General features: G+C 46.0%; 1 protein-coding gene and 1 long non-coding RNA gene across 3 annotated transcripts in view; one reads left to right on the forward strand and one right to left on the reverse strand.

Moving 5' to 3' along the window:
• Window positions 1-766: 766 nt before the first annotated feature.
• The window catches only part of LOC128113634 (uncharacterized), a 29097-nt gene continuing 10309 nt past the window's right edge, over window positions 767-19554 (reverse strand). The window contains exons 2-5 of one of the 2 annotated variants that reach the window (XR_008219563.1): window positions 17988-18111; window positions 16585-16716; window positions 14043-14168; window positions 767-2410 (exon numbers count right to left, since the gene is read on the reverse strand). Coding sequence is in view for 1 of the 2 variants with exons in the window: in XM_052743455.1 (XP_052599415.1) it covers window positions 901-1238; window positions 14043-14168; window positions 16585-16716; window positions 17988-18111 (720 nt within the window). In the remaining variant the exon portion in view is untranslated. The remainder of the gene's footprint in view (window positions 2411-14042; window positions 14169-16584; window positions 16717-17987; window positions 18112-19554) is intronic. The other variant, XM_052743455.1, reaches the window with a different exon arrangement.
• Window positions 14721-16555, forward strand: LOC128113635 (uncharacterized). The gene is made up of 2 exons (XR_008219564.1): window positions 14721-14788; window positions 16164-16555. It is a non-coding gene; the product is annotated as an uncharacterized LOC128113635 (long non-coding RNA).

Genomic DNA, 19554 nt, shown 5'->3' on the forward strand with positions numbered 1-19554 from the left:
GCCCCTGCCCTGTCTGCTCTGAAAGCCAGGACAGCCTCCCAGATGTCAGCCAAGAGTGTCCCTTTTCCTGGCAGCGCTAGCCTGCCTTTCTCCCATCAGCAATTAGCACAGCCCCATCCTGGAAACCGGCCCATGCTTGAACACACTTCTCTTTCTCCTTCATCATAACATGGGTAGGCTCAGGAAAACCCCAAGATTTACATCCTAGCCAGAAAGCCTTGCTTTAATTTCCCCAGGCAGAAGAAACCGTCTCCCCCAAAGGCTTTGGTAGTGAGTGTGTTAAGTAGAGGGGAAGAGAAAAGACCGCGTTCCCAAAAGCACGGCTGTGGACTCACCCTGGTCCTCAAGTGTGGCAGGCAGAACTGAGGCCCTACCTCGTCCTCCTACCTGTTCATTTCTGTGTGAACTGAGCCACACAGACATCTTTCCCCTGTAGAACTCTGCTTACTTCCAATAATGTTCAAGGGCAATTAAGAGATTGTTTTTGTTTGTTTCCCAAGATTTCATATAACATCTAGTCCCACTATGGTCTTGAAGCTTTGTTAGTTGGCTTGGCATTTTTTTTTTTTTTTTTTTTTTTTTTTTGGACAGGGGATTCGCGTTGGTTTTAATTAATAAGACGCGCTGTTACCATTTGAGAAAGGTCACAAGTCACGACACCAATGTTGGCTTTAAATTTGGCGCTTTTTCTCTGTGAGGAAAGGTCATGAGGCGCAACAAAACTCAGTATCAGAGCTTTATTGGTGGGGGGGGGGGGGGCAGAAGAGAGCGTGGCCAGGCCTGTTGGAAGAGACACATGAGAAGGGAGAGAGGGGGGAGGAGAGAGCAGAAGAGAGGGGAGGAGTCTGTGTCTGGCTTTTTTAAGGATTCCCCTGCACATGCGCATGTGGGCCTATGGAGCTACACCACACGTGCACAGATTACGTGACCACGCAGCGCACAGCGCACAGATGACGTAAGACCCCTTCCTTGGCTACTGAACTGCACATGTGCGGTCATGCAGCTGGGGGAGTGGCCAAGAATTGTAACATTCTGAACTTTCTGCTTATTATGAAAAAGAGGATGAACAGGAATAGGGGCATGGTTTCTCCCGAAAACCTGCTTCCAGCTGACTTGGTGGACATCAGTTGACTCTTGGGGGCGTAGGGAAGGGAGCTTCTGAGGTAGACAGGCATCCTGGGGCCATCTGTTGCCTTGGAGCCGTCCATCATTTTCCATGGCTTGTGTCTGACAGGATGCTGATGAGACAGAGAAAAACTTAAAAAAAAAAAATTTTTTTTTAAATTTTTTCCTTTGGGGGGGTCCCAGGGTGAGAGAGGAGGTCCCAGGACCAGGAAAGTTTGAGTTGCACTTAACTGAAGCAGATCGACTATTGTCTTGTTTTTGTTAGTTGGCTTGGCATTTTTTGACAGAGGGTGGGCAAGTAGGAATTGATCCCTTTAAAACAAAGCTTCTCACCCTCATCTCAATCTAAAAATGTCTAAACTCACTTTTGTTTTGCTACTCTGGCTTGTGAAGTACTTGGAGAGTTTCACTTGTTTTATTTATTTTTTCTTGTTCATAGGTCTCATGTTCTGCTGCCTTTTTGCCAGACGGTTATTGATTTTCAGATAAGTCTACCTGCAGCTCACCCTGCAAAGCTGTCCATGTCAGGATAAATGTTGATTTGGCTCAAAGCTCTGCAGACTGGGAAGTCTAAGCCTTCTTCTTGGATGGAAGCATCATGGTAGTCAACAGCATGATGAGACCAAACAAGGGTGTTAGTTCAAGTCTCTCTCTCTTCATCTTTTTATAAAATCACTAATGCGGGCTGGAGAGATGGCTCAGAGGTTAAGAGCACTGACTGTTCTTCCAGAGGTCCTGAGTTCAATTCCCAGCAACCACATGGTGGCTCACAACCACCTATAATGAGATCTGGTGCCCTCTTCTGGTCTGCAGGGACACATGCAAGCAGAACACTGTATACATAATAAATAAATAAATCTTAAAACAAAATAAAACAAAACAAAACAAAAAACCACTAATGCTACCCTAATGATGTCATCCAGCCCCAATTATCCCCCCAAGACCATCCCTCCAAACAACACCGTCAACAGATACATTTTGGATTAAGTTTCTAGCATGTAATTTTGGAGGGGCACATTCTAAATTATACATCCCTCAAGGCTCTGAGCCTCTGGGGTCCCGTGTCTTCATATTCTCTTGGTCTGCAAGCTGGATTGTCATCCACCTTCCCAATTTTCCTCTCCTTGCTCAGTCTCTCTTTTTATAAGGCTCTCAGAAGAACTCCTTTTAGAAACTTCCAGCAGCTCTGTATGACTCATAGATTTTAGGCATGTTGGCATGAATTCCAGTCAAGATGGTGTTGTGAACTCCAAAGCGGAGGCTTTGTTTTGCTCCAAAAGCATTGCTGTAACATAAAAAAAAGAAAAAGAAAAAAGAAAACTCGAAATTCACTACCACATTTAAACAAGAAGCATACCCCAGTATACTGTAACCAGAAGAAAAGCCAAAAGTGGCTGTGTTCTAGTTCCTGGGGGTGGGGTGGTGGTGGGCGCAAAAGTGGGACAGAAGCAAAGAATCTTGGGTCCTTCTTCTGTAGTGACAATTCTGGGAAGCCATATTTTGGCCCACATCACCTTACCCACTCACCCCAAAACTTCCAAGAGAACTAAGAATGGGCTCTTTCCCCATCAGGTCCAAAGGAAGCTCCAATTCCCCCAACTCCAAAAGGCAGTCTGTATATCCAGAAATAGGCTGAGGATTTCTGGTGGCTAGATAAAAGCCAGCATTCCTCAGAGACTTGTAAAACCAGCTCCCATCTACCGAAAAGAGTCACTCCCATAACTATAATTCCGGTACCTACGTTCTGAAGATAGAGTTAAATGGATAGTTGGATCATAAAGAATTCTCCAGACTTCTTCTACAGACTGGTCGTGTTCCTCCAAGGGCAAGCCCAAAAGAGGGCCTCCCTCAATGTGTTTGGACCACTCATGGTCACTCACTGTGCCACTATGCCAAAGACCAAGGGGAATGTATCCTTAAGGACTGATCCTGGCAGTACATCCCTTACGCCTGTTCTGACCCTGCTCCTGTCTAGTTCTGGACTTAGTACTGAAGAGGGATCCCATGGTGGTAACGGGCACTGTTGGGGCAGGCTGGAATCTCAAGTTGCTCAATAGGCATGAAAGCATACACACTCTTCTCCTAGTCCTTGGTTTCCTAGCTTCCCTTGGCCTCCAGTTTCGGCCCTTGGAGACCTGTTCTTTCGAGATAATCTAGCCTGGCTGTCCTCTGGGGTGTACTTTGGGTGTTCTCTCCCTCTCCCTCTCTCCTTCCCTCTTTCCCTCCCTCCTTGCTTCTTCTCTTCCTTCAGTACAACATTCCTAGATTCCTACCTAACCTCCAAAGCCAGAAGGTGCCTTCTGTGGCAAATATTAATATTATTGTGTTGAGCTGGATATGGTGGCTCACACCTGTAATCCTAGTGCTCTGGAGGCTGAGGAAGGAGGGTTCAAGGCAGGGCTTGGCTACAGAGTAAGACCTTGTCTCAAAACTCCAAAATAAATAAATACATACAATTAGTCACACACACACACACACACACACACACACACACACACACACACACACACACTCCTCTGCCGGTGCTGGTCATGTAATCAATCTGTGTCAACCCTGAAAGCCATACTCTGTTCAATGCTTCACTAAGGTCTAGTTCACTACACCATACTGAAATCATAGAAGTCTAGAGGAGGGGGAATATCATATTCTTAAAAGAAGTTCTGCCAAAAAGAGCAGAAGGTTCATATCATCTTCTCTGAAAATCAGAAAAGGAAAAAAAAATGTATCAAAGAAAGCGGTATCGACTCTATAGTCTTCAAATAAACCCATCACTGTTTCCCTCATTACAAACACCCCTATCCTTGCTCTGGGCCTTGTAAGCACTACATATAGTCCATTTGTGGGTAAAGGTTGATAGTGTCAACATTCAGTTAGCGAGCATGTGATTGGAAACATGTTTGATCCTTCAAGTTCCCAGCATGCATTGCCTCATGATACTGGAGAATGACAGTCTACATCCCAGACCACAGTTGAACTATCTGTATGCTACATGTAAAAATAGCCCAGTCTTGTTGCAAAAACTGGGTGTTATCTTCGGCATCTCCCTCCCAAACCCTCCCGCAACCACCTCCTACATCCCATCTGCCTTCTCATCTTGTGGGGTTTACTCTCCCCACAAAGCTTGAGTGGTTTCTCCTTTCTTTCCTTTTCTCTCTCCAAGGAAATTTCAGTGTTAATAAAGACTAAAATGGATGGCCATATGTCACAGAGAACGAAGTCACTGCCTGTCTCCTGAGCTCAATGAGAAGGCGGCCTTCTACTCAGATAGGATAGACTTGCATGAGGAGGGAAGGCCCCTCACCCCAGCCCAGTCCCACCCCCACAGGAGCTAGCTCCCTCTCCCCTTCAGCTCTCAGTCTTGGGGAGATTCTCTCCAGCCTCCTGCCTACGTTGGAGTCTTTGATTATATGTTCACGGAGAGCCACTGTCTTCCCTTAATACCAGTTATCACAGATTATAAATGCACCCACATCTGTGTCCATGCCAGGAGTCCACTAGACCACAGCATGTTTATCCCTAACTACATTTCATGATAGTGGGATGGTGTGGGGGGGTACTGTGGGGGAGGGGCAGAATTTTTGGTATATGTTGTATTAAACCAGGCTAAGCAAATTCCATTACTGGTGGACTCCACAAATTTCAAATGCTGTAATATTATACTATTCAGGATAGTAACTCAATATATTATCACTTATATTGAATAACAAAATATTATAAATATATAATTCTAGCTTTAGTTTTAACTGAGAAGTGTAAAAGGACATTATTTCAAGTGACTGCCTCTAAACTATTATGGAAAGGGAGGAGAAGACAGTGAATATATAGAGAAATAATTATTTTAGGTTGAATGGGTAATAATGTTGTGACATTCATGAGTTTACTAGTGAAAAATTATCTCCTGGAGAGAATTTAGCACAGCGGTTCTCAACCTTCCTAATACTGTGACCCTTTAGTACAGTTCCTCATGTTGTGGTGACCCCAACCATAAAATTATTTCCTTTGCTACTTTGTAACTGTGATATTGCTACTGTTATGAATCATAATGTAAATATCTGATATGTAGGATATTTGATATGCAACCCCCATAAAAGGGTCGTTCATCCCCAGAGGGGTCGTGACCCACAGGCTGAGAACCACTGCTTTAGCAGGGAGCATTTCCTCCTGTTTTTGTTCGGCTTCACAATACCACACGTGATCACATGGGAGTCAGGGGGCAAAGAGCAGACAGCTTGTTTGGAAATTAACACACATTTGGTTTTGCGTGTTAGCCGCTCAACTCAGACAGTTGATTCTATTGTCAGGACTCAAAACAGCAAAAGGGTAAACTTTCCTTTTTTTTTTTTTTTTTTTTTTCGGTAAAAAGAGAGAATGTAGAAGTCATTTGTGAGAATCTGAAGGCTTTGGGCCATTTTGTATCTGCTGCTGAAGATACTTAATGTGGGACAACGTGAACACAGGCACGTGGTACTTAATGTGGGACAACGTGAACACAGGCACGTGGTACTTAATGTGGGACAACGTGAACACAGGCACGTGGTACTTAATGTGGGACAACGTGAACACAGGTAGGTACACGGTACAACAGTAGGGAGAGGAAGGAGTTCTGAAGAATGTTAGGCCATGTGGATTGGGTTTAACCATGGCCATCTCTGCTGTCCACCCTGTACTCTGTCTTCAATCCTTCTTAAAGGAGGTTGAGCTGCAGATGAAGGCAACCCTTTAAAGTGATTCTTGACACCTGGATGCAAAGGGTGTTGAGAAAAGATTTGCTTTAAGCCTCCGTGTTCATGGCTTGAGGCTGTTTCTTTGAGGTCCGAACTGAAGAGCCCACGTTCTAAGTTAAAAGATGGAGCACCTTCGTCTGGAACCCACCATGAAGCGTCTGAAAGGCAGGAGGGGTGACTTGATCTGATGACTGAGCAGAAATCCAGTCTGCTTCCTCATGTGTCCATCAGCCTCTCTCCTATCCTCCCTGGCTTGGGGATTTCCCTCAACTCTACCTTCTGGGTCACCACTCTTGCCACGGTGATAGAAGACCCCCACCTTTTCTCCACTCTTGACCTCCATAGGTACAACCCAGTCCGAACTTCCTTGAGAGTTTGGAAGCACGGCTACTTCCCTCCCCCCCACCCCAAAAGGATGTATGCAGTTAAGCAAATACAGTGTACATGCGTGCAGCGTATGTACATGCAATCATATGTGTGCATGTAAGCATCTGTGTGTATGTATGTATGCAGACAGTGTATATGCACTTGAGCATATATGTGCATGAATATGTGTGTGTGCATGCATGTGCACTGACTGTGTGCCTTTGGTTCTTTGGGGAACACCTTTACAAAGAGAACCATGGCATTGGAAATAGAGATTGGGTCCGGTAAGACCTTGTCACCACTTTGCGTCATGTTAGAAGAAGAATAGGAGCTCACTGTGCGTTTGTTCCCTGGTCTCTAAATAGACTTCACCATCCACTTAGCTGGGCTCCAGGAACAAACAAAACTTAGCCTCAACTTCCTGCCTGGCACCTCCATCTTTTGGACATTTTCAGTTTTCTCTATATGTTCCTCTGACCAGCTAGCTCCCAAGCTCTCCAACCACAGCTCTGGCTGTAGACACCGCCTTCCTACAGACACAGTGCTCGAAGGGTCATCCAAAGAGCCATAGCTGTAGCGAGTCAGTCTAGTCCCTTCCAACAGAAGCAGTCCAAATCCCTTTCAGAACAAGGCCTCCAGAATGAGAGGTGTCTAGGTCATGTCTTCAGGAAAAGGGTCTCCCCCGCTCCTTCATTCCCTGATCTCCTCACCGTCAATAATTTGATGCCAAGTCTTGCGGCCATGTCAGAAGCATCCTGGGTGTTTCCTATGGAAACCGCTGCCTGCTAACCCTCTGCAGGCTTCTCTGGGGAGAGTCAAGCTTCCCTCTTCCCCTTGTGTTCAGCCTAGTTATTCAACATAAAAGAGGAAATGAGGGTTGAGGTGTCTAGCGTTCGAATTTAGCCTACAATGCTCCTTCCACTTTCTCATCCAAGTCACTTGTGGTCAGAACATTCCATGGTCTCCAAACTCCTTTCAGATCATCTTAGACCTTTACATTTGAGATGCCCATGGAGGACATGTCACCATGAGGGGTCCCTTCAGCTCAACTAGCTGAGAAAAGCACTGGTTTCTCAGCCAAGCCTCTATGGAGACTAGAGACAGGACTAAGCAGCCTTTCTACCACAAACTGACACCAGAGCCAGGCCTTGAGTGCCACAGTCTGTTTTCCGGCTTCCTAGCCTTTATTCAGTACCAAAATGAGCAATGTTTGTTTGATTGTTTGTTTGTTTTTGTTATGCTCAGGGTTCAAGTCAGCAAGTTAAGTATTTTTATGACCTATACTCTATTTTATCCAAAATGAGCATTATTGATTCCTATGACTATATAAGAATACATATTCTTTTGTCTTAGCTTAGTATAATGAGGAAAATAAAAGCCAATGAAAATTTGGCATGGCCTCTTAGGTGCTAAATGTCAATAGATACATGTGTGAGAAGAGCAATGTGTAAAACCTCTGATCTTTCTCTTAAATAGAACTATGGGCACAGTGGAACAGACCAGCAGACACCTTCCACCATTGTTGGCATGTTTCCAGGGAAGCCAGAGAGAACATTCTCCCAACCCCTCACTCAGGCTATCGTTCCCTTCCTCAAAACTCCAAACTCTGAGGCATTTTGCAAGTCACCTTGGGACTCAAATTTCTGGAGCATCTGGATTCCAGCCCCAGCCTGGTGGTGTTAGTTCTGTCTGTCCTCTGAGTGGCTTCCCCAGCCCCAGGAAGAGGCCAAGACCTCACTGTACAGGGAAAGCAACTTCTTCCTTCTATCCTGTCCTCAGGGCCCTACGGTGCTCTCAAAGAGTAAAGAGACAGAGAGAGAGCATTCGGAATTGAGAAGCCTGGAGGTTATCTCACTTTCTACTTAACCGTAATCCTCCGATCATCTTAATAAGTTTTCCAACATTTCAATTCATTTCATTTATCTCCTTCAGATAAGATGGGGAAAGTTTTGAAAATGACCTCAGGGCCTTTTGCACCAAGTAGATAAATGGTCAGGTCTGTGAGAGGTTAATGCCATATAGTGCTATCTCTCTCAGGCATCCCATCAGAGCAATTGTGACCCGTCTCATATCAATGGGATGACCACAGTGCTTTGCAAGGAGTTATCAACTAATTTCAGAACAAAGATAAAAAAAAAAAATTCTACAAAATATGCAAAGGCTCCTTACTAATTAAATAATTCACTGAACAAATTTGTTAAAATTGAGTTTCCCTTTTTAGAACAAAAGCTAGCTAAGTCCCTCAAGGAAGTGGGACGGTGGGTGATAAATGCGTTTAGGTGATCCTACTCAATGATGTTCTGCTCACAGATGGTATGTCTGCCACCTGGAGAGTTATTAAAACAGGACTTTAATTATGTTTTGGCCATGTTTTGATCTCTATCCTTTCCATCCCAAAAACCCTTTACAAAGAATGGATGCTGGCCTGTGCCTGTGGAGTGGGAAACTCTGAAGCTTCCCCGTTAGCTCCTCCCCCATCCTTCCGAAGAAGGGAGGGCTGGAACTGCATTGAAATAGACCCCTGTCCTCCTCTTGTCTCCCTACAGAGTGCCTTCAACACAGTAGTCAGAGTGAGGCTTGCTAGAATGTGTCAGGCCCATGAACACACATGACTTTTATGTATCTACGAATCAAACTAAAAACTAAATCCAGTGTTTAAAAAGTGATGCAGATAAGTTTTCAGAAGTTTTCTTTTTAGAGGTCATTTCATCCTCAAGACACTCCCTCCCCCTCCCCGCCACACATGTAAAGTTTGTTGACCTTCTGGTGTCTTCTGACTCTTTCCCTTGCTTTATTTTCTCCAAAGCCCTTCAACACAACAAATAGTTGACATATTTGACTCCCTTTTCACACTTCTCCCACCCCCTGCATCTTCTACAAGGACATAATAAGGCCTATAGAGGCAATAGTTTTGTCATGAACACGTGGTGTGTGGAGCAGGGAGGTGCCTGTATTCATGTAGCAGCCAAAAGTCAATGTTCGGCATCTTCCTCAGTCACCCTCCATTTAATTTTTTTGAGAGACAGAGTCTCTCACTGACCTTGGGCTCATTGATTCAGCCATGAAGCCCCAGGGAGTGTCTGTCCCCGCCTCCCTGGACTGGAATTACAGGCGCCTGCTGACGCACCTGGCTCTTGTTCATAGATGTTGGGGACCATTCATGCTTGCACTTGAGAAGTGCACTACTGAGCCATCTCCCCAACCTTCTGCTGGATTTCCTCAGCATTTTTATCCACAAGGCTTTATCCACACTATTTGACATATAGCAGTCATTCATTAAATGTCTATTGAATGACTCAATCTCTTGGGGCATGACCGAGTTACTTGGAGGTTTTGCAAGAGGAGTAAGCAGAGGGTGGCTGTGATGGTTAATGTTGATGGCATCCATCAAAAATGAAACCGTGAAGCAAGTAGCATTCATTACTTCCTGCTTCTGGGCTGCAGTTGCTAGGTGACCAGCCGCCTCAGGCTCCTGCAGCCATGCCTATGCACCATGAAGGACTGCATCACTCAAACTGTAAGCCTAGATAGCCTCTTCCTCTCTAGAGCTGTTTCTTGTCAGGAATCTGGTGACAGCAAGGGTTAGGATTCTGCCGTCACTCCTGCTGCATGGCCACACATGCGCAGTTCAGCAGCTAAGTAAGGGGTCTTACATCATTGGTGTGTGCTGGTGATTACGTGCGCGAGGACCTGCGCATGTTCATGGAAGTCCTTAAAAGGTCGGACGCATGCAGACTCCTCCTTCTTCTTATCTGTTCTTTCCTGCTCTCTCTCTCTCTCTCTCTCTCTCTCTCTCTCTCTCTCTCTCTCTCTCTCTCTCTCTCTCTCGTCTCTCTCTGTCTCTCTGTCTCTGTCTCTGTCTCTCTGTCTCTGTCTCTCTCTCTCTGTCTCTCTCTCTTCTCTGCACATGCTTCTTCCCAAGGCCTGGTTCTTTTGTCCTCTCCCCCCACAATAAAGTTCTGATACTGGGTTTTGTTGTGGCTGGTGCCTCATGACCTTTCTGCACCGTAACCAGCTCCGCTTAACATTTTTAAAACAACAGCAAGGACAAAAGTAACTAACCCAGTAACCAATCAAAGAGAAACTACGAAGCTCTGGAAGACTTGATTCACAACTTTCTAGTTCTTATTCTGATTCCCATTAAGGTCCTGGCATGGAACTCCTCTCCTGTCTTTGAATTGGCCGCGTCTGCCCATAATATTATCCACTTGATCTTTCGACACTCCTTAACTTGAACTAGCTTGAACGGGAGAACAGAAAGAGACTCTAGAAAAGGAACAGGCAGGCAGATCATAGACAGCCAGGCAGCCTCTGGAAACCTGTGGCTTCTGGTCGGTTTGAAATTCAAGGCCATCTAAGCAGGTTTCCAACAGAGAAGCGACATGCTGATTTTTCTCTTTCAGAAGCTCTCTCTGACTGCTCTATGGAGAAAGAGACGCTTGTCAAGGATACAGAGGATAAAACTTACTACAGAGGGACACACACACACACACACACACACACACACACACACAGATTAAAGAATTGTCTCACTCAGTCGTGGAAGCTGATGATGTCAAATACATAAAGTGAGATTCATTCACCTAAGAGTTGATGATCAGTCGTGAGTTCCAGGGCTAGAATTTCAGGCTAGAGGCCCAATTCCTTCTTCTTCAGGAAGTTCTAGTTTTGGGCCTTAGTGTGGTTCGCTGTCACCCACATTTTCCGGGGTAATCTGTTTTACTCTGCTAACTTAAATGTCAATTGTATCCAATTTAAATGCCTGAACAGTAACTTCTGTCCTGACATTTAGCCACAACAATTGGGTACAAGAATCTAGCCAAATTGCCAAGTTGAAACAAATGTTCTTCGGCCGTCACATGGGGAGGGTAAACTCAAGAAGGCAGAGAGAAGGCAGTTAGGATAATCCAGATGTGCAACAACTGCTGCTTAGACCACAAGGGTAAGCAGCAGAGGAGACAGAGTTGGACCGTTTTGCTGGCCAAGCTGACAGAATCAGCTAGTACAGAGTGTGAGTGTGTGTGTGTGGGGGGGGGGTGGTATGTGTGTGGTACGTATATATTTGTGTGTGTGGTGTGTTTGTGTGGTATGTGTGTATGGTGTGTGGTGTGTGTGGTGTGTGTATATGTGTGTATGGTGTGTGTGTGTGTATGGTGTGTGTATATGTGTGTATGGGGTGTGTGTGTGTGTGTGTGTGTGTGTGTGTGGTGTGGTGTGTGTGTGTGGTGTGTGTATATGTGTGTATGGTGTGATGTGATGTGTGTATATGTGTGTATGGTGTGATGTGACGTGTGTGTGGTGTGTGTGTGTTTGTGTAGCATGAATTCTAATTGGTCTTAATAGTAAAAACCCAGAGTCAGATATAGGGGTAAATGCTGAAAGATCAGAGAGACAAAAGAGCAAGCCACAGCCACCACCTCTTACCTCACCAACTCCTCAGCCTGGAGTGGGGCGAGATCCTGTCTATAAATCCTAAGACTGAAAGAGCCTCAGATCCTGTCTCCACCTGCCTTATATTCCTTGTCTCCACCTCCCTAGTGCTGGGATTAAAGGTGTGAGCCACCACCACCTGGCTCTGGTTCTGTTCTAGACAGAGTCAATCTCCTATAGCCCAGGGTGGCCTTGAACTCCTAATCTTCCTACTTCCTCCTCCCAAGTGCTGGGATTAAAGGTGTGTGCCACCACTGACTGCCTGGCCTCTGTGGCTAACTAGTGGCTTAGCTCCACACTCTGATCTTCAGGCAAGCTTTATTTGTTAGGTCACAAACAAAATATCACCCTATGTTTGTGTGGTGTGATGTGTGTGTGTGTGATGTGTGTGTATATATATGTGGTGTGTGTGTAAGTGTGTGTGTGTGTGTGTGTGTGTGTGTGTGTGTGTGTGAAAGAACAAGACTCTAAAGCTCTTTGCCTGAGCAACAGGAAGACAATTTTTATCAACTATGAGGAAGACATTACAGAGTAATTTGTGGGGAAGAGGAAAATACGGGACTCTAAATGTGATGTGTTGAGATGCCCCCACAGACATTCAGGTGACTGGCTGAACAGTTAGATGTGTAGTGCATGTCCCACAGACATTCAGGTGACTGGCTGAACAGTTAGATGTGTAGTGCATGTCCCACAGACATTCAGGTGACTGGCTGAACAGTTAGATGTGTAGTGCATGTCCCACAGACATTCAGGTGACTGGCTGAACAGTTAGATGTGTAGTGCATGTCCCACAGACATTCAGGTGACTGGCTGAACAGTTAGATGTGTAGTGCATGTCCCACAGACGGGCTGGACAGTTAGATGTATGGTCCAAAGTTTAGAGAGAGGTTTGAATTGGCTGGAGAAACCCGGGAGTACGGGACATGGCTGCAGTATTGAGCCATGAGAACTGTGGTTTTCATAGCAGCTGTGTGGGGACAGAGGTGGGCTCAAGAGCTTGTCTGGGGGAGACTCAGAGATGAGAGGGGAGGCATGGTATTGAGACTGTCCATCTCACAGTACTTCACAATAAATAATTTTAAATGTTCATCAATATAAGGAAAGAACTAGACCCTATTAGAGTGCGCTAAAGAAAAGAGCAGCCGATCTGAAGAGAGTTTTGTTGTTGTTTTATGGAAAGAGAACCCTACAATAAGGAAAGCAGTGGCTAGAAAGGTCTAAAGAGCCATCAGAACAACAAACTGTGGATTCCTGATGGCATGGATAGGCTCAGTGGGCTGTGAATGTTTTCAATGTTTGGTTTTGCCTAATCCCTGAGTCCCAAATAGGCTGTCCTGACAGCTTTCCTTCCCATGGAGCAACTGGCCACACTCGACTATTGGCAACTTCCATAATGCTCATGGCTTCCAGGTATCGGGATTGTCTCCTTTTATATTTAGACTCAGTTGTATTTATTTTAAGGCCTCACTCCAGTCTCATCTCCCCCTGTCCCCCTGGCTCTTTGGGTAAACAACGTCTGCTCTTCACACTGTTCGATCTTTCTTCTGACTACTTTTTCCTTCTCTGTCCCTCAGACTTTGTCCCAGCCCAGTGGCCTCCAGCTGCAGCTGTTCTTCTATTTACTGGAAGTTTCCTGGGCAGTGATCAGCCCCTTCCTCGCTGAACTCCTTTCTCCAAGGGCATCTCTTCAGGCTCACGGAAGGCACGCATGTGATTCTTCTGCCAAGCTATCCATTCCATCTAAAAACCCAGAAGGGAACTGGCTGGGTGTGGGTCTGCCCACAGAAAGGATTGAACCATGGAGCCTCCAGGTTAACAGTATCAGGACTGGGGTCTAGGGAAATGAACTGGACAAAAACACAGATAATAACTGTGGCAAACTGGTCACAGGAATGTGAGAAATGACCATCTTCCCACTAACCCAATGTGCATTCAGAGCCAGCTTTTTAAGGGAGGACATCCACATTCAGGGGTGTGACTTGCCGATATCTAGCTGCTGAGAGACACAGCCAAGACTAACCCAGATCATCAACATGAGCTTCGCCCTCTTCCAAGGATGGCTGCCTTCTCCTCTGTCCCTTCTGTGTCCCCTTAGCCTTTATTTCAAAGGAGACATGGGGGAAGGGTGGAGAAGGAACACACAGTGATGATGAATGGAAATGATAGATATAAAAACACTTTGAAAACTGTAGAGCCATGCAGATGCTTTCAAATATTACCGTTAAATGTGGAAATGGCTTATTGAATTATCCTTCCCCTACAATGGTAAATCATTTTAATTTTCTATCTTCCCCAAGACAGACAATTGAGAGAGGACAAATGGGGGCTTAGACCAGGAAGGGGAGTGCTCAGACTGGAGCATGGTAAAACAAGGTTACCAAGAAATCAGAACCGCACCTCTCTCAGAAGCACTCCACTGCAAAAGTAACGCTGACCGGTCGATGAGAAGCCAGTGTCCACAGGGGCAGTTCTGTTGGCTTCGTTTGTTGTTTTTGGGAGTGGTCTGATTTGGGACCAGCCCACCTAGCAAAGAAGTACAGATAGAGAAAAACCAGGAATCATTGAGATGAATAATTTGCCTCACAATTGAAGGACTAATTGGGGGTGGGGGTGGGGTCGTGTGTTGGGGGTCCACAGAGGTTTCCTAGTGAGATCTGAGCTTGCTTTACATAGCAGGGCTGCATAAGGGGAAGGATTGACCACGTGCATGGTCACCAGGTGTTTGGAAGGGTCTGCACTTGGCTATGCTGCAGGGAGGTCTTTTGCTCCACCCCTTGGCATTCCTTTAAAAGCCCTTAGAGGAGACAGAAGGGGCCGGTGGGTTTATGACCCAGGCCCTCCCGAGGTTATCCTGTGTTTGTCTCTCTCTTCTATATTTCTATCTAAATCCCTTATCCTTCATTCCTCAAGAGTCCCTGGGGTAAATAATTGTGGGGGCTGGTCTCCCACAGTCATGTGTGAAAGGAAGAAAATAGCATTAACCCAAAGGAAAAGCTGAGAGTCCGAGAAACCTGGCTTCCTGCCCTGTCCCCATCCTCAGTGAGCCAAAAACGGAAATTGCAGAGAGCTCATTCAGAGATCTTCAGATGAGAAAGCAGGTCACTCATCTCCCAGCTGCTGAGGGCCTTCTCTTGAGGAAACAGGTATGTTTATCAGGCAGATGTGCTTGTGAGTGGTTATCTGAACGTGACCCCTAGTGTCCAGCTTGCATGGCACTCACAGAGGAAAATCTTTGTGAACAGAGGGCTGGAAACAGAAACCGCAGGACCTCGTAATAACGTCCGGGAGGGATTCGATCTAGTTTCCTATTTTACAAACAAGCTATAGGCCAGGGAATGAGGACTTGCCAAGGGACACACAGACTGTGACAAAGCTGGACTGGAGCCTGGGTCTTTTAAGGCCCAGACTAGTTCATCTTCTTGAGAATGTTTGTCATGGAGCACTGTTGGCATTGAGCAGTTTGTGATAAGACCCGCCTTCAGAAGAACATAAGAATTAGTGTTTCATTACATGGGTTGGAGCATAAAGTGGGCATTGACATCATCTACACACACTATGACCTGAAGCCATGCTAGTCAGTAAATTTTAAAGCTCTCATCTTAGGGCTTATTTTGTACCTGTGTGTATGTGAGCGTGTGGGGGACCATGGTCACGTGGTTGCAGTGTGTGCAGGAGCCAACCTCAGGTGTCGTTCCTCAGGTGTTGTCCGCTTTTTTTTTTTTAATATCTTTACAGTTTGGTTTTTTTATTCAGCGTGTTTATTTTGTGAATACGAGTATATTTGTGTACCACGTGTGTTTGGTGCCCACAGAGGTCAAAAAACAGCACCAGATCCCTTGGAACCGGAGTTACCAATGGGTGTGAGCCACCATGTGGGTGCTGGGAACTGAACCTGGTCCTCTTAACCATAAACCTACCTCTGAAGCCTTCACCCCTTAGCTTTTTGAGACAGTCTCTCCCTGCCCTGGAGCTCATGGAGTAGGGTAGGGTGGCTGGTCAGCAAGCCCCAGGTATGCCCCTGTCTCTGCCTCCCCAATGTTGGGATTACAAATACTTGCAACTGAAAGGTTTTTCTGTACCCCGATATTGGGTTTCTCTGTCGGTGCAATAAATCAGATCAGGCTGAATTGAAAGTCCAGGTTTAATGAGCAAAGCACACCCAGGTGGTTCTCAGGAGAAGAGAACAGTAGAGAAATAACAGAACCGTGTCTTAAATACCCTGTAGGCGTGGTCTTGAGCATCTCTGGGGGAGGAACCAACCCTGGGGGGGTTCCTGAGGGGCAGGGTCTGGAATGGGAGGAGTGGGCACCTGGATCGGAGATTAGCAACAGCACCTAGCTTTTTTATGTGAGTTCTGAGGGTTGCATCCAAGTCCTTGAGCTTGCCAGGCAAGCACTGGACTGACTATCTTCCCAGCTTTGTGTTAGAAACCGTTAAAGATTTAAACCCTTTGCATATTTTCTCCATTACACACGGCACATTTCAGTGACAAATTATGCCATTTCTTCTTGGCCCAAGGTTCATAATGATCTTCAAAGGAAAAAAATGGTACCCTATAACTGGGACATTCAGTCAGAATGGAAATCAGATGGAAGGAGTCTCCGGAGATCTCCAGCTCCAGACATTTGTGTCCGCAGCTGTTACATTCCATCCATTTCCTGTCCTGCTCCCAGCCTGCTGAGCAATGCCAAAGGACATCGTGTCCCCAGGCACGCTGACTCTCCTACACACCCAGACGATCTAACTCAGCTAGCTCTTAACATCCAGAGAGTTATTTGGGTCACTCCCTGCCAGAGTCCTGCCAAAAGCCCTTTCCCATTCCCTCATCCTCTAGCTCTTGTCCACTTCTCAGACTCCCGTCCATAAAATGATCTCCCCTGGGAGTTCAATAAAAAGAAAGAGCAAGGTCATTCAACGTGACTTAACGATGTTTCTTTACCTATCCATCTCAGGTCTCTTTCCAAAGGCAGACCACTCCTTTCTTTCCAAGGTCTTTGAGACACTCCTCCATCAGCCACCAATGTTCTCCTCCAGTTCTGGTTTCTCTTCTCCTCTTCCCAGGCTCTCTTGCCTAAAAAAAACAAACAAACAAACAAAAAAAAAAAAACAACAAAAAAAAAACACCTAACTTTTCTTTTAGCCAGTTCCTCAAGTTAAACCCTCTCTGCCTTTTGTTTTATTTGAGGTTTGCTTGGTGAGCTATATTCCCCATGTCTTTAATCTGTGGTTCTATTTTATTCCAATGGTCTCCTGATATCACATTTATAGAAAATTCGAATAATCAAAATATGACCCACACCCCCACCCCACCCAGGGGTCAGAGGGGCTTCCTCTTGCAGTGGTGGCAACCAGTGCAGAGAGGTGTGACTGGTCAATATGGTGAGAAAAAGACCGAGTGCCCAGCCCTAAATGGGACATCATTACCAACCCTACCCCTGCCCCTCCCAGGCTTGGGGAACGCCGTGGAAGAGGAGGTGGAAAGGTTGTAAGAATTGGAGGAAGGAGAGGAGGGCTGTGAAATGTTATCCTTTAGGGTAGCAAGCTCGGCTTCTGTTCCCAGTTGTGCCCAAGGGCTCTCGTAAACTTCTGTGGTAGTCAGCCTCTGAGATGGCCCCATGACTCACCACCTAGTGGTCATACCCCACCCCACCCCGTGTTACCCTTCCCATACTGAATAGGGCTGGCCTACACAACTGGTAGGACATTAAGAAAATGATTGCTGTGACTTTTGAGGCTAGGTTACAAAAGACATTACAATTTGGTCTTGCTATCTCTTGGATCCCTCTAGAGGAAGCTGACTTGAAGGACAGCCCTATAACACAAGCTTCCTGGAAATACCCAAGGGAACCATCTTGGCCCTGGGTCCTCCATCCTGTCCAAACCTTCTGATGACTGCCACCTTAGTTGACATCTTGACTGCAGTAAAAGAGCATGAGTAAGAAGCCTCCAGCTTCTCAAATTCTTTTTATTTATTTATTTATTATGTATACAGCATGTATGACTGCAGGCCAGAAGAGGGCACCAGATCTCATTACAGGTGGTTGTGAGCTACCATGTGGTTGCTGGGAATTGAACTCAGGACCTCTGGAAGAGCAGCCAGTGCTCTTAACCTCTGAGCCATCTCTCCAGCCCCCAGCTTCTCAAATTCTTAACCCACAGAAATGCATGCAATATCAGCTTCTTGTCTTCAAATATTGTTTTTAGTACTTTATCGTATAGCAGTGGGTCACCAATACAGATTTTGGTAACTAGAGTGTAGTAGTGCTGCCCTAACAAAATCCTATGGATGGCTTTGGAACTGGGAAATGGACAGAAGTATTAGAAGAAAACTGTCAGACAAACCTGAGAGTCCTGAAGGTCCAACGGGAGAAGGCTGGCAGCCTTTAAGGGGCAGCAGGCAAGAGTTTAAGAGAAATGATTGAAAACTCAGGGAGCATGAATCCTTCCCAGGAAGCGGCAGCAAGTTCTGCAAAGTAGAAAGAAAACAGAGTAGTGAACTTGCTCATCTGCCTGACACGTGGGAAGGAGAGGACGGCCTATGGGAATAGGTTCTCCCCTCCCACTGTGCAGACTCCGAGGATCAAACTCAGGCTGTCCAGCTTGGTGGCAAGCACCTTTACCCACCCCATTGATGTACTGACTCCAGCTGAATTTCAGTAGAAGTCCTTATAATTCCTGACCCTCATGTCACGTGAGACAATAGATGTTTATTTTAATCCATGAAGTTTGGGGTCTATCTTTTAATCTGATAGTAAATAACTAATACAGTGCTCAATAAATATTTGCTAATGAAGTAAAGAAATAATATCTCACAAAGGAACCAAGTCCTCAATGTGCTCAATAATTAAAACCCCTGAAGCCCCTTCAAGTATATGCTCCTAGGCCCTTGACTCTTAAGGTAACCATATTCCCTCTTCATGGATGTGTCGTATAAGGAGAAGGCAAGCTGGGCTGTTGGGATTCACCACACTGTTGACCAGTGTGGACATGCATACCAAATGTTCATGGAGCGGCCATGGGGACAAGTGTAGTGTAATCCAGGAGATGGATCCTGTGAGAGGTAAGACATCACTCACTCACGTCCTCCCACCTTCCCGCTCTTTCAGGCCTGGCCTGATCTGTGTTGGCACAGCTTCACTTTCCAAAATTGTAAGACGGCAGTGTAAGGGCAAGCGCTGTGGCTGGCGAAGGCCATCTTGTTTTGAACACATCCTTTGCATGTGTTCTTTGGAGCCAGCAAGACAAACACATCCTGTTTATCAGATAGTCCAGTGGGATAGCAGAAAGCCGTCCACAATGAAGAAAACTGTCTGATTGATGGACTAGGCAGCCAATGAGACCTGTGCTTAACCTCAGACTGCATTCACACGCCCTGCCCTAGGCTTCTCCAGAGAAGCCTATGTGTAGAAGTTGTGAATGAAAATTGGCCCCCACAAAGATACAAGAGCATGATTTTCCTACTAAACTCAACAGCCTGACTCAGGAACTCCCCTCTGGGCTGAAAAGCCCTGAAGTTAGGACCGTATTTGAGTGCAAGCTACAGACACCGCTGAAAATGCTTTCCAAAGACAGGGCTTCTTCTCTCGGGTGTCAGGGCAGCAGGAGGTGGAACCAGGCCTGCCCGCCTTCCTGTGCCACCAGCCTTCAAGCATGGCTACCATGTGCCCACAAGGGTGTCTTGCTCATGGTCAAAGCAAGAAGAGAGAAGATGGGGGAGAGAGCAGAGGTGGATGTGCGCGTGAGAGCTCTCCCCAACAGCTCTCCCTCATTGGCCAGAACTGGTCCCATCACGACTTCCTGCCTCTAAAGACATCTGAAGACATGTGAATCGCTGGGGTGGTCACCGCCTGCCTAATCTGCACCTACAGCCGCAAGAGGTCCCGTGTAACTGGCTCTGGTGGTTTAAGAA

Source organism: Peromyscus californicus, unplaced genomic scaffold, assembly GCF_007827085.1.
Source record: "Peromyscus californicus insignis strain IS unplaced genomic scaffold, ASM782708v3 Scaffold_18__1_contigs__length_77618521, whole genome shotgun sequence".
Lineage (NCBI taxonomy): Eukaryota > Metazoa > Chordata > Mammalia > Rodentia > Cricetidae > Peromyscus > Peromyscus californicus.